Source organism: Balaenoptera musculus, chromosome 1, assembly GCF_009873245.2.
Source record: "Balaenoptera musculus isolate JJ_BM4_2016_0621 chromosome 1, mBalMus1.pri.v3, whole genome shotgun sequence".
Classification (NCBI taxonomy): domain Eukaryota; kingdom Metazoa; phylum Chordata; class Mammalia; order Artiodactyla; family Balaenopteridae; genus Balaenoptera; species Balaenoptera musculus.
In genome coordinates, this window is record NC_045785.1 from 184,309,632 (window position 1) to 184,334,798 (window position 25,167).

General features: G+C 61.2%; 1 protein-coding gene across 1 annotated transcript in view; it reads left to right on the plus strand.

The window, feature by feature from the left end:
- Positions 1–25,167, plus strand: part of LGR6 (leucine rich repeat containing G protein-coupled receptor 6) — a 98,929-nt gene that overhangs the window by 14,144 nt on the left and 59,618 nt on the right. The window contains exons 2-4 of the mRNA XM_036833445.1: positions 10,978–11,049; positions 13,491–13,562; positions 16,994–17,065. Coding sequence (XP_036689340.1) covers positions 10,978–11,049; positions 13,491–13,562; positions 16,994–17,065 — 216 coding nt within the window. The remainder of the gene's footprint in view (positions 1–10,977; positions 11,050–13,490; positions 13,563–16,993; positions 17,066–25,167) is intronic.

The window sequence follows — 25,167 nt, forward strand, 5'->3', positions numbered from 1 at the left end:
CTGTGGGACACACACCTCCCGTGCACGGCTCGGCTCTGCACATGGGTGCTAGGAGCAGGAACTAAGCTGAAGGCACCTTTCCAGCAGTGTCCGGCCCAGGGCACCATGCCCAGTGGCGGCCCATCCCTGTGACCCTTCTCCCCTCAGACACCCCCCAAAGGGACCGTGCTGTATCCTGGTCCCAGGGCCTCTGTGGGAGTCCTGGCTACACCCACAGCACAGGGAGGAGGGAGCCCAGGGGACCGGGAGGCACCCAGCCCTTTGCCTCTCCTTGGAGGAGGCCAGGAGACAGGAATGCCTTTGGCTGGGGACCCTGGCCAGAGATCAGAAGATCAAAGATGAGAAGATCAGGGCTGAGGTAGGTGGCACACTTTGGAGGCTGCAGAGAGAAGCAGCAGCTGGTGTCTCCTAAGGGCAGGGCTGACCCAGAATGCCCTCCCTACCCCCTCTCTGATGGAACCTCGCAGAGCTGCTTCTCCAGATGAAGGCCCTGGGGTGAATGCTGGCGAGGGCGGGATGCTGTGTGCCCGGTGGGCAGGGCTGACCTCCTGCACAGCAATTCCCTGAAGAGGGGCTATTGAATAACATCTGTAGGTGCAGAAACTAAGGCACAGAGAGGAAAAGCAACCTGCTGACATCAAGCAGCTGGGAAGTGGTCGGGCCAAGGTCAGACCCGGCAGTCTGGCCCCAGAGCCCACGAACTACTTTACCCAGGGGAAAAGGTCAGTGCAACCACAGCACGAGGGAGCAAGGCTGGACCTCAGGCAGGACTTCTCCCTGGGCGGGGATGCTAGTGGAGACCGTGGTTTAGCCTTCCTACAAGTCCATGAACCAGACAGGTGGGGCTGGGGAAGAGGGAGGTTTGTCGGAGTGCCCGCCAGAGGGGAGGATGAAGGTGGTGGACAGGTGACCAGCAGCGCAGAACGTGGCAGGAAACGCCCCGGGACCAGGCATCGGGGCCTCAGGGGCTGATGGGAGGGACAGGTGAGGCTCCGCAGGCAGGCGGGACCTCCCTGGGTGGAGAGAGAAGGGTGTGCCCGACCAGGTGAACTTGGAGGAGGGGGCCGGGCTCCGGAAAGTTCCACCGGTCCTGGCAGCTGGGGGAGCGGGACACAGAGGCCCTCCTCTCTCCCCCTAATCCCCTCCTTTGTTCCCGAGCTGCCACCCCACTGCCACGCCTTTCAGCCTTGGGCGGGCTGGGACCCAGCTGGGCTCAACCAACCCCGCAGGGTTGGCTCTGCCACTTACTGTGACTAGACGGGCAGTAACTTGATATTTCCAAGTCTCCCTTTCTTCACTTAAAAGGGAATAAAGAAGGCTTCACTCCCGGCCTGATAAAAGGATTAGACTAAATGAGGCCAAGGATGTGCCAGAGCCCACAGAAGGCACCCAAACGGAGGGGGCCGGACCCGGGACGGTGGCCCCGGAGGGGCCTTGCTTTCCTGAGCCGCGTCTGTACAACGGGTCCGTCCCAGCAAAGGGGGCTCTTAGACGCTCTGAACGTCCAGCGTCCGCTCTTTCCTGCTAGATTCAAGCTGAGAGTTGAGAGCGCCATCTGGCCGTGATGGGCAAGGCTGGGCGAGGGTGGCGGCTGGGCGAGGGCAGCTGCCGGGATGAGAAGGGGGCAAGGGGTCCTGAGGTGAGAGGAAGGCTTCCAGCTGGGCGGGGTGGGGGGCGACTCTGAATAGAGGGCGTCCTCCCGTTTCCCCCCCAGGCACACCCGCCCCTTTATCTGGTGAAATAAAGGCCGCAGGACAGAGCTTCAGCTAAACAAACAGGGCCAGGGCTCCGCACACAAAGCGCGCTCCCTCCCACCCCGGGGCTGCCGCGGTCCTCCGGCCCCTGCTCCCTGCTCCTGGGCGCCCTTGGGGAGCTCTGATCCCAGGGGACGTCCCCGCCCTCCTCTCTGAGGGGCTCCAGGCCCACAGGGAGGACAGAACTCCCGCCCTCGCACCTCCACACCCCGAGACGGAGGAGCAGAGGTCAGAGCAGGGCTGGAAGGACGCTGCTGAGTGGAGGGCACTGAGCTTGGAGGGACCGAGTCCCGGAGCAGTTGTTTTGGACCCTCGGCTCCAGGTCAATCCCAGCCAGGGCCGCCACGTGGGGAGCCCACCCCTGTGCGCTGCGTAGAAAACGGCCCTCGATGCTGCGTGCAACGAGGACGGTGCCTGGCCGCCGCCGCGTGGGGACCAGCCCCGCCGGGCGATAACAGTCTCTGTGGAGCCCGCAGAGGTCAGAGGTCAGTCCCAGGCGTGTAACATCCAGCCCCGGGCCCAGCCCTTGTCACCGCCCACTTTTGTCACTGTCCCACCTGACTGGGCTCGGAGGGCAGGGACCCCGCATTGTTGGACCCGGCAGCTCAGCACCCGGCGCAGTGCCTGGTGTTCAGTAGGCGCTTAATAAATGCTGGTTGAATGACACACGGCTGGGCGGTGGCGTGAGAGGCTGGAGGGTGGAGGCATGCGAGCTGGGCCATGGTGAGCGGCAGCCTTGGCGGAGGGTTGGTCACCGAGTGCCGGACGCTGGCAAAGTGCTTTTACCAGGGAGGAGCCGCGGCAGAGAGAGGCGAAGTCACCTGCCCCGTGTCACACAGCTGGCAGGCGGCAGAGCCGGGAGGGAAACGGTCCAGGCCAACTGCAGGGCCGTCCGGGTGCTGCTGATAGGACACCAAGGACACACCCAAGGACACGCACGTCGTAGCCACATGTGGCCAGCGCAGCCGAGGAACCGAATTTTTACTCTGATTTACTTTCAGTGACTTGAAATGTGAACAGTCAGTACGGGCGGTGAAGGTCTGGACCATCTCCAGAGGGGAGGGGCAGAGCCAGCTGTGCGGCTCCCGGAGCCTCTGGCCCGTTGTGCTCGTGGGCTGCACACAGCAGCCCTGACTGGGCCCAGCACCACCCTCCGGCCTCTCCGCGTGGGGGGCTCGGCTGGGCAGGTAGCAGGGACCCACGCAGGGGAAGCAGACACACAAGCAGCCTGTCCCATCTTTGCTCTGCGGTGCCTTCACCTGCTCTGGGCTTGGTGGAGGGCTGGCCTACACAGCGTGGCTCGGAGGGTTAGGACCAACCACCAGGGCAGGGGGAATACCTCTGATCAGGGCAGGGGCTCGGGGACCACCCCAGCTTGGCCACTTTGCCTGGCAGAACAGCGAAGTCCCCTTAGCCTGAAGCAGCCGGCTGCCCAACAAAGGGGTTCCCCTGCAGGGTTGGGGTCAGGGCAGGCCCGGGACCCTCTCCACCTCCGAGGCTGCCCTCCCTCACCCCACCCGGGCACCCACACCCTCAACCTGGTGTTCCAGCTGGCACTTTCCCTTTTCCAAGAAGCAGAAGGTGGAAACAAGGGTTTGGCCTGAAGTTGGTGCCAAACCTCGATTTCCCGAATGCAGCATCTTTAAGTGGGAGGCATCTCTCCTGGCCTTGGTCTCCTTTCACTGCCGTCAGCTTGAGGAGACAAATCCATAGATGAAGTATCACGCTACCGTGAGCCACATTCCCTGTCTCCTGTGGTCTTACAGCCCAGCGCTAAAAAACCCTACCTTTCCCCTCTCACATGACGTTTAGGAATGTCGCCTTCCCTTGCTTTGTGCCCCCCGCCCGCCTGAATTGACCGGGTCACCTGACGGCGCTCTGGGTTCCCCGTCTCTCCCTGGTTCCCTCTGACCTGCACAAGCCTGGTCTTGGCTTAGAAACCATGGGGACCCCCAGTGACTCCCGAGTCAGGTGCCAGCCCTCCCCGTCGGCGTCTGTCTTCCCATCCCCCATGCCGCCCGCCTCCTTCTCAAGCCCTCCTGCCCCACCAGCCAGACTGGAGATGTCCTTACAAACAGGGGAGCCAAGACAGGGCAGAATCAAGCAGTAGCCCTTCAATTTAAAAATACAGTGTTGTTCTCACACAGGGGTTTGTGCAAGGCCTGTGAGCCTGAGGTTGTGCTGTTGTGTGTGTGATGGTGGATGCTCTTGCCCTGGTTGGAGCCACTCCTTTGTTGGGAAATTTGTGAAAATTGCAGAAATCTGAGAGAACTCTGTGTCGACTGGTTAGGAGCCTCCAAGAAGACAGCCAGTACCCGTCCCCCTGATGAGGAGTCAGGGGACGAAGGAAGACGCGCCGTCCTCAGGAGACGCAATTCTAGTCCCCATTCCATCAGCTGGTCCCCCTCGGTGTCTGTCTCCCCTCTTGACTGAAGGAGCACAGACGCCATTCAGGGGAGTCTGGAAGTGCAGGGGTTCTGGGCAGTCACGGTAACTGGCAGGTGCTCCCAGCGCTGCGGAGCGGGCAGGGATGCAGGAGCCCCAAGGCCCTCGGCCGGCCCCGCGTGCACGGCGAGCCCCCCCCCCCCGTCTTCGGCGCCTTCTGTTCCAGACCCGCCTGCGTCCCACGTACCCCCCTTTCTTCCCCCAAGGCCATCTCTCTCTGCCCTCCCCCTTCTGAGTCCGGACGGACAGTTTAGAACCCATCGGAGAGAGCGGCGGCGGGAGCGGTTGGTGACCAGGGAGCAGGGTACAGATGAGGGGTTCGTCGCTCTGTGATAAACAACCCTCCCCAGCAACACTGCGAACTCGGGCCTGGAGCGGGCCCCGCGCCGTCCGTGTCCCCCCAGCCCGGCACTCGGAGCCCACAGACGCCCGTCGGAAAGGAAACCAGCAATCTGGGGGGCTGGAAGGGAGGGTGAGGTGGGTCTGACTGGACCAGGCCCCTGACCCCAGATCCGAGCCCTCTCTCCTGTCACCTGCCTCTTAGTGACACAGGAGGTCAGCCAGTGTCCTCTGAGTGCCAGGGCTGCCAGCCACAGGCGCAGAGGCCGGGCAAGGCTGTGGTCACTCACTCGGTGTGTAGTGCAGCCCCTGTGTGCCAGGTACCCCCAGGCCTGGAGGCTGCAGAGGGCACTGAGAGTAAGTCCTTGCCTTGAGGGAGCTCCTGGCCACATGGGGCGTTGTGTCCTGATCATCATAATTCAGTTGGTGAGCACATTAATAAGAAGTCATGCTGAGCGACCCCTGAGTTTATTTTACTAACTCGTACAGTTTAATGACTCATGTAATTCTCACTCCAACCCCTGTGAGGCAAGTACATCGTGATCCCTATTTCACAGATGGGAAGACAGAGGCTGGGAGGTGTCACGTGGCAGGGCCAGGCCCACGGGCTCATCAGTGCTGCGCTGGGTGGTGATGGGGGCAGGGCAGCACCAAGCACACAGCAGGGGCCCAGCTAATGCCCCTGCAGGAGCTTGAACAAAACCGCGTAGGACGCAGGACGCTGCTCAGCTCTGCCGGGGGGTGCTGGGAGGGCCTCACAGAAGTGGCCTTGGGGCACAGCCACGCCTGGGGACAGGGGCTCATCTCCCGGTCACTCTGGCCGCTCTTTACTTGGCTGCAGAGATGGGCCCTGCTTCCTGGTCTCTCTTCCAACCAGTGGGGACAGTCCTCCCAGGCCCACCCAGCAGGACCAAGGAGCTTTGCCGTCTGCTGTTTCTCCCGCTTATAGGAAAAATGCAAACAGAACAAATCCCCCAGGGCCCTTGGGTGTCAGCCAGATGGCCCTGGGGGCGGGTCTCCTACTACCCCCCACCCCGTCCAGGTTTGGGACTTGCTGCTCTCTGCCCCTCAGTTCCCCAGCATCTTCCTGGTCTCCACGGCGTCGCCGCCTCTCCCGGCTTCCTTGGTGGTCCACCTGCTACACAGGGTCGAGCTCTGAAAACGCTTCCTGTGCTCGGGCTGCCAGCCTCGCTCATCGATCCTCTCTGTCCCCCTGCCCATGGCTGTGTCCAGCCCAGCACACAGAGCCCCCCTGGGTGCCCCAAGGGCTGCTGGGAAGAGGCCTCGGGGTGGGGCTGCAACCCAGCCTCTCGCCCCTGCAGTTGAGTTGAGAGATGCAGCGGGCAGTGCCCGCCACGAAACATGGTGCCTCACGTCCAGAAGTGTTCAGACTTAAACCAAGCGTGCCCTTCCGAGTGGGCCTCTCTGTGTAACTGTGTAGGTCAGGCACCCACAAAGCCCGTCCCGGAGAGCAGTTGTGCACGTGTACGTGTGCGTGCGTGTACGCGTGCGTGCGTGTACGCATGCGTGCGTGCGTCTAAACGTGCGTGCGTGCGTCTAAACGTGCGTGCGTGCGTCTACGCGCGTTGGCTGAGCTCACGGGGCGACAGCGGTGGGGCAGAGTTTGAGGCCAGGCCTCAGTGTCCAGCTCACCCACAAGCTGGGCCCCAAGCAGCCCCCGAGCAGCCTGCGCCCTCCCGGCCAGGGGCGGAGCCCCGCTCGCCCAAGGTCACAGCCGAAAAGAGTTCCACCCGAGGGGTCGAGCCGGGTGAGTTTCTCCCAGAGAGATTCTGTCTTGATAACATGAGGATACTTGGAGAATGCTTGTGACTTTCGTGAATACAACGCAAACGTGCCCTCCCGCGACACGCATGCCCGGTGCCTCACAAGACAGGCGCTGCAGGGGCTCACGAGTCCTGACACTCGCAGTGCTCACACGTTCGCACGGCCCGCGCCCCTCTCCCTGCCCTGGTCCAGGCGAGGACGGCTGGGCGCCCGGGGTGACCTCCCCCAGGACCGCCACCTTCACCGGACTCCCGGGTCGGAGCTCCCGAGGGCAGGTTCCTCCTGAGGCCCGCGTGCCAGCCCCCTGGTCCCCAAGGCCGGCGGCTGGGCCTGGAGCCCCCGCTGCGTCTCCCTCGGCGGCTCCACGTCTTCCTCCGCCCCCCTTTCCTTGGTGCCAGCCCCAGCCCTTTCCTGCAGGGCCGACGGACCCCCCTCCTGCCCCTCACGGAGCCCTGCAGCTGGGCTGGGCGCTGTCCCGGGCAGGATGCGGGGCGGGCAGAGTGCAGGGCCCCTCCTCCCCGAGGAGAACAATGAGGCTGCTCGTCGGGGGGGGGCCGGGGGGGCATGGAGCCACATCAGAGCCTCTGAGGTGCGGCCCTCGGGGCGACGGCTGAGTGATGGGGCCTGAGTCACATGCCCGCGAGCGCCTGTGGAGACACGTCCAGAGATGCTCGGGGTACGTGTTCAGAGGTACCTGCTTTTGTGGCTCCTCATGCCTTCCTGCCGGGCTGATTGTGCGCCGGGCCCGGGGCCGGGCAGGATGGTCTGTGGCCTGGGCCCCCGTGGCCTCATCGTCCCCTTCCGCCACCGTCCAGCGCGCCCTGGGGCTCTGCGGCCGCCAGCCAAGCAGCCACAGCTCGCCCGGCCCTCCTTCTGGACGGGCAGGCCCGGGACGGCCCCTCGGTCCTCACGTGGAGCAGGACGGGAGCCTGCCGGTGCCTTGGCTCTACCTGCCCCCGATTCTTCCTTCCTCAGAGCACGTAGCGTCCAGAGGCCAGGCTTCACCGGAGATAAAACACTGGGGCCTAAACAGCCTTTTCATAGGTCGGAGCTGGGCCCCGAGCCCCTGACCCGCACCCTACCTCCAGCACACACGTCACACGCGTTCCTTGTGGAAAATGGAGACCCTGGGGTTTGCAGTGAAAGTGCACCCCTGGGGCGGAGGGAGCTGCAGGAAGGGCAGCGGGTGGTGCCCGGCCACACGGTGGGCTGGTGGGCCACCCTGTGCCCTCAGGCGGGGGGAGCTGGCAGAGGCGAGCAGCAGCTGTTCGGAGTCTGAGACAGGAGGGATCCCAAGTGTACGAGACGCACACGTGCAGCCCAAGCATCAACTGCTGCCCGGGCGCAGACTGGGGGGAAAACGCTGGGGCAGGGCAGGGCCGGCAGGCTGAGGTCACCCCTTCTGCCTACCGCAGGCCTGCTGGGCTGGGGCGCTTTCCCACAGGTCACCGAGGGGCAGGACTGATGTGTGTGCACTGCTAGGCAGTCTGTAAGCCCTGGCTCGTTGAATCCTTACGAGGACCCTAGGAGTTTGGTGGTGTTCAGCCATTTTTACGGATGAGGAAACCAAGGGTCATAGTGATCAACAGCCTGAGGTCTGGCAGGTAAACCAAGGAGAGAGTTGACCTCAGCGCTCTTTTTCTCTTTGCTTTCTTTTTTTTTTTTCCCTTGAAAATAGATTTAATCTTATTCAAATTAGAAATGTTCAGCACTTTCCTCTTTGCTTCCTTGAGTGTAAAGTGGAGGTAACATTGGAATCCACCTTGGGGTTGTTGTGAGAATTAAATGGGATTAGAGTAAGTCCCCCTCCACACAAACGAGGTCAGTTCCGAGAGCGCGTCTGTAAATCCTATTTGTCTGTAAGTCCAACAAAGTTGGCCTAGCTACCCAACTTACACAACCGGCTATAGAGTACTGTATTGTAATAGGTTTATAATACTTTACACACAAACAATGCATAAAAAACGAACACAAAAAATAAAGAAAACATTTTTAATCTTACCGTACAGTACCTTGAAAAGGACAATATTACAGTTACAACAGTTGGTACACAGGGGCTGGCGTCGAGTGAACAGGCAGGAGCAGTTACTGATTGGAGGAGGGAGAGGAGGTGGGAGATGGTAGGGCTGAAGGATCGTCAGCAATAGGAGACGGAGGGCAAGCTGCAATTTCACTCACGCCTGACGTTGGTGGCACAGGTTCTGGTTCCTTGCTGGATTCAATTCTATCCACCCTCTTGAAAAAACGATCCAGTGATGTCTGGGTCGTAGCTCTTTTTTTCTCGTCATAGATGACAAGGTAGCACTGGATTGCATTCTGAGTAGCTTGCTGCAGCCTTCGTGTATCATTCTACGTTTGGGTCGGTCCTGTGCCTCACAAACTAACAGTGCCTCCTCAAATAAAGAAATCCCCCTTCCATTTCCTGCATCGTGAATCTCTTCAGTTCTTCGGTTACTTTTTCTTCCTCTTGTCTCTCTTCATCCTTTCTCTGGGCCTCCAATTCCATCAGGTCTTCATCAGTAAGCTCCTCGTGTTGCACAGCCAGGAGTTCAGTGAAGTCGTCCTCTTGCAGATCTAGCTCCAGCTTCTTGCTGAGGGTCACTACGTTGCTGAGGACCTCTTCAGACTCCTCATCCACCTTCTCAAATCCACACAAATCATGAACGAACTGTGGGCAAAGGTTCTTCCAAACCCCATTCATGGTGACCGCCATACCCTCACACCATGCGAAGTCAGTGTTTTTTATGGTCTTGTAGATGTTATAGTCCTTCCAAAGTTGTCCCTAGGTTGTTCCTGATTTGTCATTCACCTTTACTGCCTGACAAAAAGTGTGACATAAATAATATTTCTTGGAAGTCGCTGTAACTCCCTGGTCCATAGTTTGGATAAGCAATGTAGTATTCGGTGACAGATGCACTACTTTGACGTTGGGATGAAAGTCATCCATGAATGGGGGGTGGCCCGGAGCATTGTCGAGCAGCAAAAGAATGTTGAATGGGATGTCCTTCTCCAAGCAATATTTCTCTACTTCTGGGATAAAGTGGAGGAAAAACCAGTCCTGGAAAGTGGCCTGTGTAATCCTTGGCTATGTTTTTAAGGATTCTTGGGTTCTCTGAATTATAAACTAAGAGAGGCTTCAGCTTCGTATCACCAGAAGCATTGCCACCAAACAACAGTTAGCTTATCCTTTGCTGCTTTACAGCCCGGCATCAATTTTTCCTCCTTACTGATGTAACTTCGGTCCGGCATCCTCTTCCAGTACAGTTGTGTCTCATCCACAGTAAAAACCTGGTTGGGTAGATACACACCATCATCAATAATTTCTTTAAGTGTTTCAGGAAGTTCCTGGACAGCTACCCTATCTGCACTTGCTGCCTCTCCACTTACTTTTACATTGTGAAAGTTGGCTCTAGCCTTGAACGGATGAAACCAGCCATGGCTGGCATTAAAAGATGTGCCCTCTGATTCTTTGCCGTGTTTCTTCTTCAAGTCTTCATAAAGGTTTTTAGCTTTCTCTTGAATCAGCGTTAAGTTGAGCAGGACTCAGCGCTGATGTTGATCCTGCATCCGCACGCTGAGAAGTTTCTCCATCTCCTCCATCACTTTTCCATGCTTCTTGGATATTTTGTCAACATCGTCGGCACAGCAGACTTCACATGTTCCATGATCTTGTCCTTGTTCTTTAGATTCGTGCCAATGATTGAACGATTCATGTTATAAGAATGAGTGGTGTCTAACATCTTTTTGCCTCGCTCCACTCTCTCAATTATTTTCACTTTTGTTTCCATCATTATCGCTTGGCGCTTCTTAGCAGTGCCAGCTACACCACCGCTGCTTTTACGCTTGCCTTCAGACATCCTGGGCTTGAAATAAAGGTATTGTACTACTGTACTCTATACAGTACTGCAAAGTACACAAAAACACAACCACTTGTAGAGGATGCACGCACGTGACAATGTACACCAGATGCGTGAACTAACTTATGTGACTGGACATGCGAATGCATGTTCGCATCTTTGAAGGTTCGTATGTAGGGGACTTACTGTATTTGGATAAAGGTTAGCCTGTGCCTGACACAAAGTGGGCCTCCAGTAAACGCCAGCTGTTACACACCACAGTATTGTGATTCTTTTGTGTGCAGGGTATCTTGGAGGGCAGTGACACAGAAACCACCCTCAGGGTCTCTCAGATAATATGGGAAGGCGAGACTGGTCTAAGGTGGGACTCCTCAGGGATGTACCAGGGGCCAGGCCCTCTGGTTGGAGAAAAGTAGAAGGAGCCTGCTGGGGTTGGGGGAGAGACAACAGGAGAGAGACTGCAGGCCTCAGAGGGCTGTGGAATCCCACGGGCCCAGGGACTGAGTAAAAGGCAACCCCCTGGTGAGCCTGGGGCTGATTCCAGGAGCCCACGGGGTGGCGGTGGTCTCGGGTAAAACGTCCACGAGGGATCCTGCGTGTTGATTGGCCCTGTCCTGCTCTGACATCCTCTGAATTTTTCTCTGGCCTATCCCCGACAGGGTCGGCTTCCTCTGTGGCCCTCATCACAGCCCGTCCCGGGGAGGGAGGGGGGAGGAGGGAGGCGCAGGGGGAACCACGGGGAGCACGGCCCGGGGAGGACGCAGCTCACAGCCTGCCCGCGCCCTTCTCTCCCGCAGAGACCTGAGCATGAACAACCTCACGGAGCTCCGGCCTGGCCTCTTCCTCAACCTGCGCTTCCTGGAGGAGCTGTGAGTAGATGGGGGGGGGACGCGGGGGCTGGAGGCGGGCACTGTGACCTCTGACACAGGGAACTGGGGGTCCCCAGGGGGACGGGTGGAGCCAGTGGAAACGGCCTTGGGGAGCTCTTCTGAGTGGGGTCATCCCCACCTGCCCAGGTGTGGGCCCGAGGCGGGCAGTGGGGACAGAGGAACTCGGACATCCAGCCTCTCCCGCCCTGAAGCCGACCGGCTTTCTGTCAACGCTGCTCCTCTCCCTGGGGTCATCCTTGACCTGCCCTTGCCCCCTGTGTCCGGCTGCCAGCTGCTCCCCGGGTCCTGGTGGCTCTTCCTCTAAAGGTCCCCCGTACCTATCCCTGCTGCTGCTGCTGCCCTGACGTCCCCTCCCCTGGGGCCGCCCCAGCCCCTAAGGACAGACCACCTACCTCCTCTCTGACACACTCTGCCCATCTCAGGGTGCCTCTTACCAGCTCCACGGCCTTCTCTGGCTCCCCACAATCCAAAGGAGCCGCTTCGAGGACCCTCCTTCACCTGGCCCAAGCCCACCCGGCCAGCTTTGCTCCAGGGAGGCCCGTCCCCCTGCCCGTCCCTGGAGCCCTCCTGCATCTGAGCAGATTTCTCCTCCAGCCCAGCAGGCCCACCATCTCTGTCTCCACTCTGTCAGGGCCAACACAAGGCCCACTTCCCTCAGGAAGTCCTCCCTGGTTGATCCCTCCCCATGGCCTGGAACCCTGCAGGCTGGCCTCGTGCTCTAGTGCCTCACGTGAGAGAGTCATGTCCTTGGCCAGAGTGTCCACTGTCCCCTGCAGGCAGCCAGGTCACCCGCTCCCAACCCTGCCCCCCCCCTCACCCGACCCCCAGCCTGCTGGTTCTTGTTTGGGCATCACCACCGATCCTGGGGCTCTACTGGCTTTGCTTAAACTCTCAGACTGGGGGCCCCTGGCCCTGACCCACTCCTCCCGCACAGCCCTCCTCACCCTGGCCCTAGACACGGCCCCCCAAGGGTGCACTCAGTCTGCCCGGAGCAGACGAGAGGGCGCCTGGCGTGGGCACCCGGGCTCGCCACGTCAGCGAGTGGGCAGGGTGGGTGGGGACGCCTTCCAAGGAGGAATTTGAAGGCTGTTCTCAAAGGAAGGGACAGAGTGAGAGGCAGCGGAGGGGCCGTCGAGGTGGAGGGGCCCAGCTTGGTGGGAATGAAAAGAGGACAAAGGCCTAGGAGCTGGGCTGGTGACACGGGCACAGCCTGAGCCCTGGGGGCTGCTGGGCCTCTATCCTCCACTCCCCGGGAGGGGGTTGGGCCTGTTTTAGAGGCAAGATGCCCACCTAGGGAACCCAAAGGTCACGATGCCTTTCCATGTGTTTTTTTAAAACAACAAATGTCAAATAAAAAGACTCAGTGTGTGTGTGTGTGTGTGTGTGTGTATGTGTGTGTGTGTGTGTGTTTATTGGCCGTACCATGCTGCATGAGGGATCTTAGTTCCCCAACCAGGGATCGAACCTGTGCCCCCTGCAGTGGAAGCACAGAGTACTAATCACCTGACCGCCAGGCAAGTCCCCTAGTAGACAGATATTTTTTAAAAATGGCTTCTGGGGATTTCCCTGGTGGCACAGTGGTTAAGACTCTGTGCTCCCAATGCAGGGGGCCTGGGTTTGATCCCTGGTCAGGGAACTAGATCCCACATGCATGCTGCAGCTAAGAGTTCGAATGCCACAATTAAGGAGGCCACGTGCAGCAACTAAGGAACCCATGAGCCACAACTAAGGAGCCCACCTGCCGCAACTAAGATCCGGCATTACCAAATAAAAAAAAAAAAAAAAAAAATGGCTTCTGAGCTGTGTCAGCACGATTTCCACATCGGCAGGCGTCTCAGTGAGAACCGATGCGCCCAGTGATGCCTAAGAGACCCTGCTCCATCCTCAGCAGACTCTGCTCCGCCAGGCTTAGCACTGAGGATGTGCATCGGCGTATTCCGTCCTGTTTGCTCCTTTTGGAGTTGATGGTCACCCATGACAAACGTGGAAACGCTTGATTAGGCCACAGGGTTAGACTAATTCCGACACCCCGTTTCCTGCCCTCTGGACTAGTGGGGTTGTCTGTGTAGTTTAGGGCACAGGGAGACCCAGACACGCCCGTCTGATCTAACTCCACTGGTGACGGGAGACAACGCAGCGGGATGGTGGGTAAGCAGGTCAGCGCTGTGGATGGACGCGGTGGACGTGGGCCTAGTGGTAATCGGGTCCGGGGAGACACCAGGCACCCTCTGTGACCCGAGCCTCGGTTTCCTCCTCTGAAGGCTGGGGGTCCTAGTGGGCCCCCTGCAGGGTCATTGTGCAGTTAGCAGTGCAGTTACACCACCAGCCTCCCTCCCACGGCCCAGGATGCTGACCCAGGGCCACCGCCCTGCCCGGCTGCCTGCCAGCATCACCCACCGGCCCCTCTCTCTGACTTGCAGGCGTCTCTCTGGAAACCGCCTCTCGCACATCCCGGGACAGGCGTTCTCTGGTCTCTACAGCCTGAAAATCCTGTAAGTCTAAGTCCCACTTTACATGGAGATGCAGCCTGGAGAACTCTGGGCAAATGGAAGTTTTGTAACCTGTGTCTTGGTTTGCCACTGGCTTGCTCATTTCCTTATCTTCACTTTTCATTTTAATTATTTCCATGTCTTTGCTTTCGCCCTGTCTGTAACAAACTTTGTGATTTGTAAACAAACGTATAACAGCATCTGATGCTTAGGCCACAATGTAGGGAAGTGACCTCCTCTCCTTTCCGTAACGTGAATAGTGCCCGTTAGCACAGGTCTTTGAGGGTCAAGGTCAGACTCAGACCCACGTGCCCCCCCGGACCTCTCAGGCCGGGAGGGTAGGACAGTTTCTGGAGAGGAGGAATCTCCGCTGGTTTCCTCTGGACCCCCTTCCTCTCGAGCCCCAGGCTTGGTCTCTGGCTACAGCACTGCGTCCCATTCTCTCTGCAAACATTTCCCCTCCTCCAGTTCCTAGGCGTCTCTGCCCCTGAAGCAAAAGGAAAGTGAGAATTGAAAAGGACCTTGTGTTATTCTCTTCCATTGAGCCCACAGCCTATTGGACAAAAGGGGACGCTACGGCACCCTCTCCCCAACCCCAGTCCACAGCTCACCTTGTCCCAACTGCGACTGTCCTCCCCGGGCTCCACTCCTGCTCTTGTGATGAGTGTGGGTGAAAGGAGGTGGGAGAAGGGGATGCAGGGGGTCTGAGAGTGGATCAGAGAGGTTCCTCGGGAGGGCTCGTCACCACAGCGACTGGCTTGGGAAGAAGAGGAGGAGCCCGGGTGCTGATCCTGGACCATCTGAAATTTCCCTAAAGTGGTGAGCCGCTCCCACACTCTCCTGCCTCCTCAGCCCCAACTTGGCCTGCAGGTCTTCTTTGTACAGTTGAGCAGGTTGTTCACTGCACAAGACCATCGCCTGAGGGGTGAGAAGGGGCTGAAATCTAGCCCTGTGCCAGCCTTGGGGCTACTTCCATCTAGAAAGGAATATCTTTCTAATTTGCTCCAAGTTGGTAATAGGCTGGCGGTGGCCCTGCCCACTTGGCCTGTGAGCTTCAGGCTTCCAGCGTGTCAGCAGCCCCCAGACCACCTCCAAGCGTTCTCCTTTCTCCACGTTGTCTGACTCTGGCACTGCTGGCCTCTGGCTCCAGGGCTCTGGCCTCTCGTGCTGCCCTACTCCCTCTCTGCCTGTGGGCGCTCTGCCTCTGTCCCCTGTCCCTCCTTCCTTCCGCTCTGCTGCAGACCCTGCTCTCCCATCCTGCCGGCCCTCAGTCCTTCCTGCCTCTTCTCTCGGTTTGTCTGTCCCGCTCCCACCAGCATCGCTTCCCCAGGGATGGGGAGGCCCCCGGAGCCAGACGTGGCCCAGGCGGCCTGCGTGGTGGTGCGTCCGTGCCCAGCGGCAGGCCCAGACCTGCAGCCGGATTGGTGAGCGGGGGATCTGTCTGCTGGGCCTTTAGAAGATGTGAGACTCGCGTCCTGTTCCTAAGCCCCCAGCTTAGGGTCGAGCCTCTTTCTTCTTCGCCTGCGTCAGGCAATTGATCAAAGCCTCCCGGAAGCCGCAGCCCCGCCCTCTGGACATGGTGCGGCCCAGCAGGTTGGGCGGCAGGAGAGGCTGCGGCTGGAGAGGAGGGCAGCCGGGCTGTCCGTTCCCACTGCCACTGCCCCCCAGCTGCCCCCCGAGGACACCCCAGTTCCCCAAATCCTTCGTGTCCACTTCTCTGCTTCAGGGATGGGTGGGTGGTCTCGGGGAAGGTGCCCGCCTACTCAGCGTCTTCACAGCAGGGATTCCACCTGCATCTGGGCAAGAAGTACTTCCTGGCGTCCGCCACGGTTTCTCCTTCCGCAGTGCCTTCCCTTACTTGTTTTCAGACCTGCGAGAAAAACAGAGCAGTAAAGCCCGCCATCAGCACGATAACCTCTTTATGTGCTGGGAGGCGGTCACTTTAGCTGCTCCAGGGGCCCCTGTCTGAACTTCATCTTCCTTCTGGTGGGTGACGCCTGGCTGTCCCTGCAGGACACTCTGCCTCCCCTTTGCCCTTCTGGAGGCGAAGGACCAAAAAAGGGGGGTCCCTCTCTGATCCTCTCCGAGCAGCTGTGGCAGAACCCCTCCCCTGTCCCTCCCGCCCAGCCCCACACCTGACCTGGAAGTCTTACTGCTAGGGTCCCCGCCTTCCTGCGCTGGTTCTCCAAAGCTCTGGCCAGGCTTGGGTCAAGAGGGTCAGCCCCTGCCCGTGCCTTTTCCCGAGACCGTAGGTGGGGATCCCTGTCCTGCAGAGTCCTGAAGGCTGAGAGCCCAGACACACTGCCCCCACCTGCCCCCCACCAGAGCTGTCCTCAGGGGAGCCACAGTTCTTTCTGCCCCAGGTGTGTGGGGAGACGCCTGGACCTCTGAGGGCACCTGCCCTGTGCCCGTCGGGGCAGGTGAGGGGCAGGTGTGGCCAGAGCTCCTGCATGGGGTAGCGCCTAGAGGGAGGGTGGACGGCATGCGGGGCACACAGTAGGTCTCCCTGGAGGCCCCTCCCAGCTCCAGAGCAGCCCATCCTGCAATAGGTGCTGTTCCTGGGGCTGTACCTGGCCCAGGGGGGCCCCGTGGGTGTGCGGGTCAGGGCGGGGCGGCTTCCTTCTTTCCTGCCCCCGGCTCTTCCCTGACCCCCCGGGGGCCCGCCCCACGTGCCCCCTCCTCCTCCTCTCCAGAGGCCAGCAGGGAAGGACGTTCCGGTGGCAGCGGCCACCCAGGTCCTTCCTTACGGCCGGGCGAGCAGGACCCTTGCCCAGGGCCCTGAGGCTTCGGGAACTCCCCGAGGCCCTGGAGTGGCCTCCTCAATTTTCTGAGCACAACTCTGGTGGCCGGGGTTGGCTGGGGTCAGCAGTGCCACCTGAAGGCCCCAGACCCCAGTTTCTCCCCTTCTCGCTCTCTGACTCACTGCCCCACGGGTCCAGGAGGGCAGCCTCCCTAGCGGATCGTGCCCCCGGCTGGCATGTCCCTGCTTTTGTGGGGTCATGTGTGATGGCGTCACCAGATGGTGCTGACACTCCGATCTGGGCGCCTCAGGTTGTCTCTGTAGACACGCACACCACAAAGGCAGACTTGCCTGGGCCCTGCACGTCCTCCCCCTCCCCGAAGAAGCCCCGGCCTCTCGGCTGCAGACGGACAAACTGAGGCCTGGGGAGGAGATCGTGCATTTGCCCACGTCCTTCCAGAGCAGACGGCCAGAGGATCCCGTGTTCCGCTCCCCGGCCATGTCTTCTCTGCTTCCAAGGGTCCTCTCCAGCCCGGCCTTTTCCCCAGAGTTCCTTTGAGGCACTCTCCCAGCCCCGTGCACAGCGCCCTGGACCTCCAGCCAGGGAGGGGTGGGACAGGACTCTGGGCTCTGAGGCTGGGCTCCGGCGTGGCAGGCGGGCGGGAGTTCTTCAAGCCGCCTCTTCCCCTCACAGGATGCTGCAGAACAACCTGCTGGGAGGGATCCCCGCCGAGGCACTGTGGGAACTGCGGAGCCTGCAATCTCTGTGAGTCGGCGGGGGGGGGGGGCGGCTGGGGGCGGGCCTGGGCGCCCCTTCCTCCCTGCACCCACCGTCCCAACAGTGCGCTCCTGGCTTTTGTTTCTTCAGGGGGCTGTCATCGTCATACGTCATGTGTACGTGCGCGTGTGTATCTCGGGGCAGGAAGGCACCCAGACCCTGTGGAGGACTGTGGGGATGGGACCTCCCTGGATGGGGCCCCCGGGGCCGCCGTCCGGGGATGTCTGGCCTTCTGCCACGAAGCCTGGGTGGGCATTGGAGGCTGCCGCCCTAAAGAAGCGTCAGGAAGGGACTGTCTCCCCCAGCTCGCCTGCTCCGACCCCGGGGCTTTGGTGGCAGGGGAGCGTTCAAACTCAGACACACGTCTCCCGGCGTCCCAGACTCACGGGCCCCCGGTGACCCGTCCAGCCCTCCATGGAATGCTGCAGTTCCTGTCCTGTCCACTAGGGGCGACGTGGTTCCAGGGCAGAGGCAGAAGCAGGGGGGATGGGTGAGGGACCAGCCGCCGTGGTCCTCTGGGCAGGAGCTGGGTGCACACCGCGGGGCCTGGAATGCAGTAGGGGCCTAATGCATGCTGCCTGAACCAACTGAATTTTCAGGTACATCTACGTCTGATGGGAGAGGACATAGGTAGTTGGAAGGAATCCAAGCTGGGGGACAGGACTGGGGGAAATTGAGGCAGGCTGAACATGCGGTGTCAAGACAAAGGCCTTGGTGTCCTGGCCTGTGGGTCCTGCAGTGGTCCCTGCCCCGTCCTCCCCTCCCCAGGACCCACCGTGCACAGAGGGCCGGCCGAGGGGGCCGGGTCACAACCCCCAGGCTAGTCTCCTCCCTCTCTGCCCAGACACCCCACTCTCCCCAGCTGCCCGTTGGCCCCGCTCCCCCATCCTCCCCCTCACCCCATTTCCCCCTCCATCCCTGCACGTGCTGGGCCTCTGGCCCCGTCACCTCCTCTCCCTCCATTCAGGCCACAGCTGAACAGGGCAGGCGGCAGGGTGTGCCCCTCGAGGCCACGGTCAAGGGTCAAAAGCTAGGAGGGCCCGTGCTGCACCCCAGCCCCCCACAGGGCAGACCATTGCTGGGGCGCCCACTGAGTAGGGGCAGCCAGAAATGGGGGGTCGGGGGAGAGCGGGACATTTCATCCAGAGCATCAAAGAGGTTTCCATGGGGGAAGAGACTTCCACTGGACGTCTTCACACTTACTTTGAGGTTAATGTTTCCGCTGTGACTTGCGTCTTCTGCCTGCTTGGGGACCCTGAGGGTCTTGTCTTTTACACACTTGGGCCGCACAGGCACTTCCTGCACTTTCTGAGACACGGAGGCCCTGCGGCCCAGGATTCAGGCTTTATGCTTAAGGCCCTGGGGAGCCATCACAGGACCTCCAGCCGGAGTTTGCATCATTGCAAATCACCCTGGCGGCAGTCAAGGAGGACATCCTGGAGCCGGGGAGCCGGTGCCGGGCTCCTACACCAAGGGAACGTGACGGGGCCGGAGGAGAGGTGGGGGCCGTGGCTGAAGGAGCAGCGGACTGGCTCTGGGAGTATCAAGAAGCCTGGTTGTCAGGGCTCTGGGCTCAGACTGCCTGGGTTCAAATCTCAGCTCCTTCGTTTACTCCCTGTAAGGCCTGCAGCTTCCTGGCCTGTGTGCGTCTCCTGTTTCAGTAAAAGGGTCTGTGTCCCTCGATAGGACACAGAGGGGCTACTACCACCACTGTCACTCCTGGGGACGGTGGTGTTGGCTGGACGCGGGCGCCCAGGGAGAGGAAGAGTCGCATTGACCGCCAGCTCTCTGGCCTGGACACCTGGGTGGACAGAGAGGCCGGTCACTGAGAGCCTGGCCCGCGGTGGGGACTTAGTGAGAACGTGTTGAACGAGTGGTGAGTCGTGAACCCCAGGGGATGAGCCGGGGAGGGCACAGGGCAAGGCGGACGCCGAGGCTCCTTTGGACATGTCGGGTTTGCGGTACCTGCCGGAGGGGTGACCAGGCCTCTGGTATAAGATGGAGCGCGGGTCACTCTGCCTGCAGGACATCGGAGTGTGCACGTGCCTCTGTGTGTGTGCGCGCGTGCGTGCGCGTGTGCTGGGGAGAAGGGGGGCGTCACCCTACCCGAAGGTTCTGTTTGGTGGTGTTCCATCAGAGTGAGACGCTGTCCAGCTGACTCAGGCCCCTCCACCCAGGAGGGCTCAGGAGCAGCAGGCCCAGTCTGCCGGGCTGAGCGGAGAGGGGGGAATGGCCTCCGTCGAGCGCCGCGCGTGCCGGCGCCACACCCACGTGATCCGATTCCGTCCTCACGCGCCCCTGTGACAGTGGCCGTCTCTGCCATCAGATGAGGGAACAGAGGCCCCGACCGGGTCAGGGCCCCCCGCGGTCAGAGCTGGCACTTGGGGCGGCAGGTCCACCGCAGCCAGGCCCCTGGGGCTCAGGTCCCCGGGAAAGCTGTTCCTCGCCTCCCCTGGGCAAACTCCCACGGACGTTCCTGGAACGTCCATGAAGGTTCCGTCCCGTGGTCCACGGGACAGGAAGCGGGTTTGGGTGGGGGGAGCGGGCGGGGGATGGGCCCAGGCACGCAGCCCGACGTGGCGCCCAGGCTCTTTGGCCCCCCATTACCCCCCCATCTCCTGCATACACTTGCTTCCTCCCCAACCGGTGTGGGAGGGCGAGGGTGGCCGTGCCAGACGCGTCACTCCAGGCTTGAGCCACGGCCAAGAGAAACCACGGCAGCCAGAGGAGCCTGGGGGAAAAGAGAAACTGGGTGGGGGTGAGGCAGGGCCGGGGGTGGCAGGGGAGTCCATGGAAGAGCAGAGAACAGCCCAGAAAGACCTCAGGCCTGGGCCGGGTGGGGCCCGAGAGGAATCAGGAAGGCCCCGTGGCAGGACTAAATTAGGGGAGAAAACAGAAAACAGCCCCGTCCTGGACACGCCGGGGGGAGCACGTCACCACAAGGGCAGCCCCATGACACCGCCGCTCTCTGCCGGGCCGGGGAAGCGAGTCCAGGGCGGTGCGGACTCTAGCCCGAGACCCCCGTCAGAACCAGCGCAGCCGCCATCTGAAACACACCCGGGCCTGTGCTGGGGGAGGGAGGGGGAGGGGGCGGGGAGGGCGCCCGTGCCCGAGTCACCTGTGACGGCCGCATGCTTGGTCTCTGGGGGCTGGCGCAGTGGGTGGTCCCTCTGCAAACATGCCCGTCTCCTGGGGACCTGCCTGTGGGGCGAGGAGGAAAGTGGCCCAGCCATGCCACCCAGCGCACAGGCTCTTGGAGGACAGGGATCGCAGGTCTCCCTGGGGGGCTTCTGAGCAGACCCCCCTTGTTCCATATCTCTGACCCTCCTCTGAGGGACAGCTGTCCCCCAGACCAATGATGACCAGCACTTACGGCCCCTTCCGTGTGTGAGCCGCTGGTACTCACAACTCACTTCACCTTGCGGCTCTGTGGGATGGTTAGACCGCTAACCTCGTCACCACATGTCACAGATGAGCAAACTGAGGCACAGCTGGTGCAGGGACTCGGTGGAAGGGACACAGTACGTAGCAGAGCCGGGGTCAAAGCTCAGGCAGCCTAGCCCAGGGTCCATGTGCACGCCGTGACACTCAGCCACCCCCCAGGGCCGTGCTGAGGGCACTGAGTGGGCAGATGATGAGCCCTGGGCAGTGGGCCATCGGGGGCTCTGGGACCATGCTGTCTCCAGTGCATCTCCTCCCAGGGCTGGCCTTGGAGCGTGTGCCCCGCTGGAGGATGCCCACGGACACTGATTTGGCCTGCGTCTGTCTGCACCCTGGGATTCTGGGGTTGGGTGAGGTCGGGTTGGGCTGACGTAACAAAGTGCCATAGATGGGTGGCTCAGGAGTTTATTTCTAACAGCTGGAGGCTGGCAGGCTGAGATCGGGGCCCGTGGTGGAGCTCTGGTGAGTGAGGGCCTCTTCCGAGCTGCAGACGGTGCCCTCGCGTTGGGGGAGCAGAGATGGGCAGAAGCCTTCTCCTGACTCCTGAGGGCTCTAATCCCTCCCGAATGCCTCGCCTCCTAATTCCATCGTCTGGAGGAGGGTCAGGTCTGCAACATACGAATTTCAGGCGACACAAACATTCGGTCCATGACACGTGGACGGTGTTGGTTGCCAGGGGAGCCCAGGCTGCTGACACTCTGGCATCGCCATGGATCCCTAGAGACCCCTGGTGCTGATCAGACCCCAGACGCTCCTCAGGAGAGGCCGTGAGGCTGCTTGTGCCCGATAAGCATCGACTCGTGGAGAGCTTTAGCACCCTGGCGCCAGGAACAGCGCCGACCCAGCCGCGCGAGGAGCAGCACGTGCACTGCAGCCCGCTGACCCACAGGGCCTGGGGGAGCCTGGCTGCGGCTTCCCGCTGGGGCAGAGGCGGAGCCGGCTGTGCGTGGGAGGCGGCCCCTCGGGGAAGCATCTCCTCAGGCCTCTGAGCGCCGGGGGAAGGAGAGGGCATCACGGGGACAAGGACCGTGTCTTCAGGGCAGGGGCCCAGGCAGAGGACGGCTCACACCGCCTGGAGGGACCGTGTCGCGCAGTGGTTCTCCGGGCGGGGTCCCTGGGCACCGGCGCCAGCACCTCCTGGGAACCTGTCAGACGTGGCCTCCCAGGCCCCGCCCGCACCTGCTGAATCAGAACCTCTGCAGGTGCGGCCCGCAATCGCGTTTCCACGAGCCCCCCACCCCAGTGGATTCTGACGCCCGTGGAAGAGTAAGAGCCAGTTATGGACGAAAGGGACCCCCAAGCCCCCTGGGCGGCTTCAAATAGCAGACTCGGACGCTTGCACAGTCCGGAGGCCGCAGGCCAAGGTGAAGGTGTCAGCAGGGCGCGTCCTCCTCAGAGCCGCCTCCCGTGGCTGTCGGCTGCCAGCGTTCCTCGTGGCCACATCACCCGTCCTCACGAGGCCCCTCCTCTCTGCTTGTGTCTCTCCCAGGACACTTGTCACTGGGTTTAGGGCCACCCCAATAATCCAGGTGGTCTCACCTTGAGACCCTTAACTTAGTTACGCCTGCAAAGACTCTTCCAAATACGGTTCTTCCATCCACAAGTTCTGGGAGTTAGGATGACAATGCACCTTCTTGGGAGGCACCACCCAGCCCACCCAGGGGTGTGAGGGGGACAGAGGGCCGGTGAGGGTCCTGCGGAGAGTGGCAGGGTGATAGCTGGGCGTTGAGTCAGAAGGAGACCAGAGGCTCAGCCAGGGTGGCGGTCCATGAGTCAGCCGGGCAGGGGGGCGGCGTCTGCCCCGCACGGCCCGGCACCAGCGGGAGGTGGGACGTGGGCCTGGAGGTCTGGGCGGCTCTGACCATGGCGATGCCCGGTCTGCCATGGACGAGCCCCCGAGCTGCCCCGAGCTCTCGGGTGATCCAGTGGGTATGGTCAGCGCCGCCCAACTTGCCTGCCGGCCAGAGAAAGCCCAAAGCCCGGCCATGCTGTGGGGCCCACCGAGGGGTCCCCAGGGACCACGAGGTGGCAGATGGCCTCCCTGGCATGGCTATTTCGGGCCCCATGATTATATGCTACTGTATTTGGATCTCCCCAAGGTTCCGGGAGTTGATTACTACATGCGTCTGGGGCAGAGGCTGCTTCGAGGTGGGTGGGTGGGCGGGCATGCGGGCAGCCCCCTGCGTGTGATGAAGGTCTCAACACGGGTGATTTGGCTCCCGGAGAACTAGGAGAGTGTCCGCGTGGGCTGGGCCCTGGGATCCTGTGAGGGTTCTTTCAGCCATAAATGCTGGTCTGGGAGAGAGTTGGCCCGAGCTGGGCCACCAAGGAGCAGCGTGGTTCCTCGGCCCTTGTGGGTCTCCTCAGCCCCGTGGAGCTCCTACAGGCCTAGGCCTGAGAGACCTGAGAGAGGCAGGGACACCCAGGGTGGGGGTGGGAGCTGGCCACTCAGACTGAGATGAGGTGCACATGGGCCCTGGGCAGAGCCAAGAAGTGGGGTGACCCCCCTCCCCCATGGGGAGATGACAGAGGCAAGGTTCCTCCCTCCTGCATTAGTGCCTCTTCCTGAGCAGCTGACGCCAGTGTGGAGATCTGGCCTGGGTTCTGGGTACATATGGAGGGAAGAGGAGATCCAACCCCTGGTGTTCATCCATCCATCCATTTATCCATCTTCCCTTCCTCCCTCCCTCCATCCACCCATCCATCCGTCATCCATCTATCCATCCATCCAACCAACCATCCATGCATCTGTCCACCCACCATCCGTCCGTCCATCCATCCATCCACCCACCATCCATCCATCCATCCATCCATCCGTCCATCCATACATCCATGCATCCATCCACCCATCCATCCATCCATCCGTCCATCCATCCATTCATCCATCTATTCACTTGCTTATTCAAGCCTTGCCGAGTGCCTGAAATGCCTGAGCTCAATAGTAAAATGAGGACCCTGCCTTTCAGCAGCTCGAGCTTTGGCGTGGGAACATCGCACACCTAGACCCCCATCCCTACCCCTCCTCACCCATACACCATGGACTTAAGCTTCTGAGACAGAAAAGTGAGGGCAGGTGAATGTGATGGAAAGTCGGTGTAGAAAAGCGAAGCAGAGCTGGTGGACGTGATGAAGACCAGGTGAACCCCAGTGTATGTAATGAGAATCACACTTGTGGTTCAGGCTTGTTGAACGCCCGCTGTGGTACCAGGATCTAGGCTAATGCTCAGCAGACGTCACCTCATTCACTCCCGGTGACAGATCTCTGTGGGACGTCCCATGATCCCCATTTTACAGATGAGGAATGAAGGTTCAGGGTGTTGGTCACAGAACTGGTAAACAGTGTGTCTGCTGGGAGCTCACAGCCTCGTTTCAGAATTCTACCCCACTGCAGCCTTAGAGCCCAGAGGGAGGTGAGGGGCGGCCAGATCCCAGCCAGGAAGAGGTGGGGACGGCATCTGTGTGCGGGCCGCCAGCCTTCCACTGGCTGCACCCCTCCCCCACTCCCCGGCCGTGCGGCCGTCCATCTGTCCGTCCGTCCAGGGAGAGAAGCCTGGTCAGGGGCTGGGAAGGGGCGATCTTTTTTGAGAGTCTGTGAGTAATCGTCCACCTGTTCCTGGCCTTTGGCGCCCAGGTGGTGGCCAGCCGCTCGCGGCGTGTGGGAGTCTGCACGCCAGCCGGAAGAGGCCACAGGTGCCCGGGCTCCTGCTCGGGCCGCCGCAGAGGCCGCAGGGTGGAGGCTGCCCGCCCAGGCGCAGGGCCTCAGAGTACCAGGCGGAGGCGGCGGGTCACCGGGTCCAGGCAGGGGAGGGGACTCGCCCGGCGTCACCAGCGAGATGGGGGCAGGCCTGCAGATGCTTTTTCGCTCCTTTCTGAAAGGGGACCATCATTTTACGAGCCGCTGTGACCCCTCTGGCCAGATGGCTCTAAGATCAGTGGTTCTGGAATGTGGCCCCCCCCGGGACTCTGGCCAAAGTGGCGGCCCCCCCTCCCTGGCCGCAACACCTGTGTTTGGAGTTGCAGCCAACTCCTCCTTCCGCCTGCCCCGAGATAAAACCGTCCCGTTCCGGCGGGACCTGGTCTGGAGGACTCTGTGGACCCTCGGGAGGGGTCTGGGTGGTGGGGAGGGGCGGGAGGGCCGCGGTGTCTCCAGCTGAGTGAGTCTCGAGGGGCCCTGGCAGCCCTGGAGAGGACAGCCCCTCACAGAGCCCTGTCTCCCCGAGAGAAGGGGCAGGTCTGGCCCCCGGCTCCTCCCATGCCCGCCCTCCGGAGACTTCTTCAGGGTACCCCCCCCCAACGGTGCCCCGCGCGGGGAATGCAGCACTTGTCTGGGGCTGAAAGTGACCTTGGCCCATCCCTCTCCTCGGAGCCGAGGCACCGCAGTTTGGGCCAAGACCGGGAGGAGAGGCGGAGAGAGGGCGGGAGCAGAGGGAGGGGAAGCGGGAAAGGGCTTGCTCTGAGCATCTCCAGGTGACGGCACCACCCCAGTGCCTCCGTGGGCTGCAGGGCTCTGGCCTCTGGTGCCATCTCGGAGGCTCTGCTCCAAGGCCCCTCCAGCCACCACTCCCCCTTCACAGCGCACACGCTGTTCCGTTTGTCACCTCCGGCTGGCCTCTGCGGCTCCCGGTCCCTCACAGTGGTTCTCACCAAGG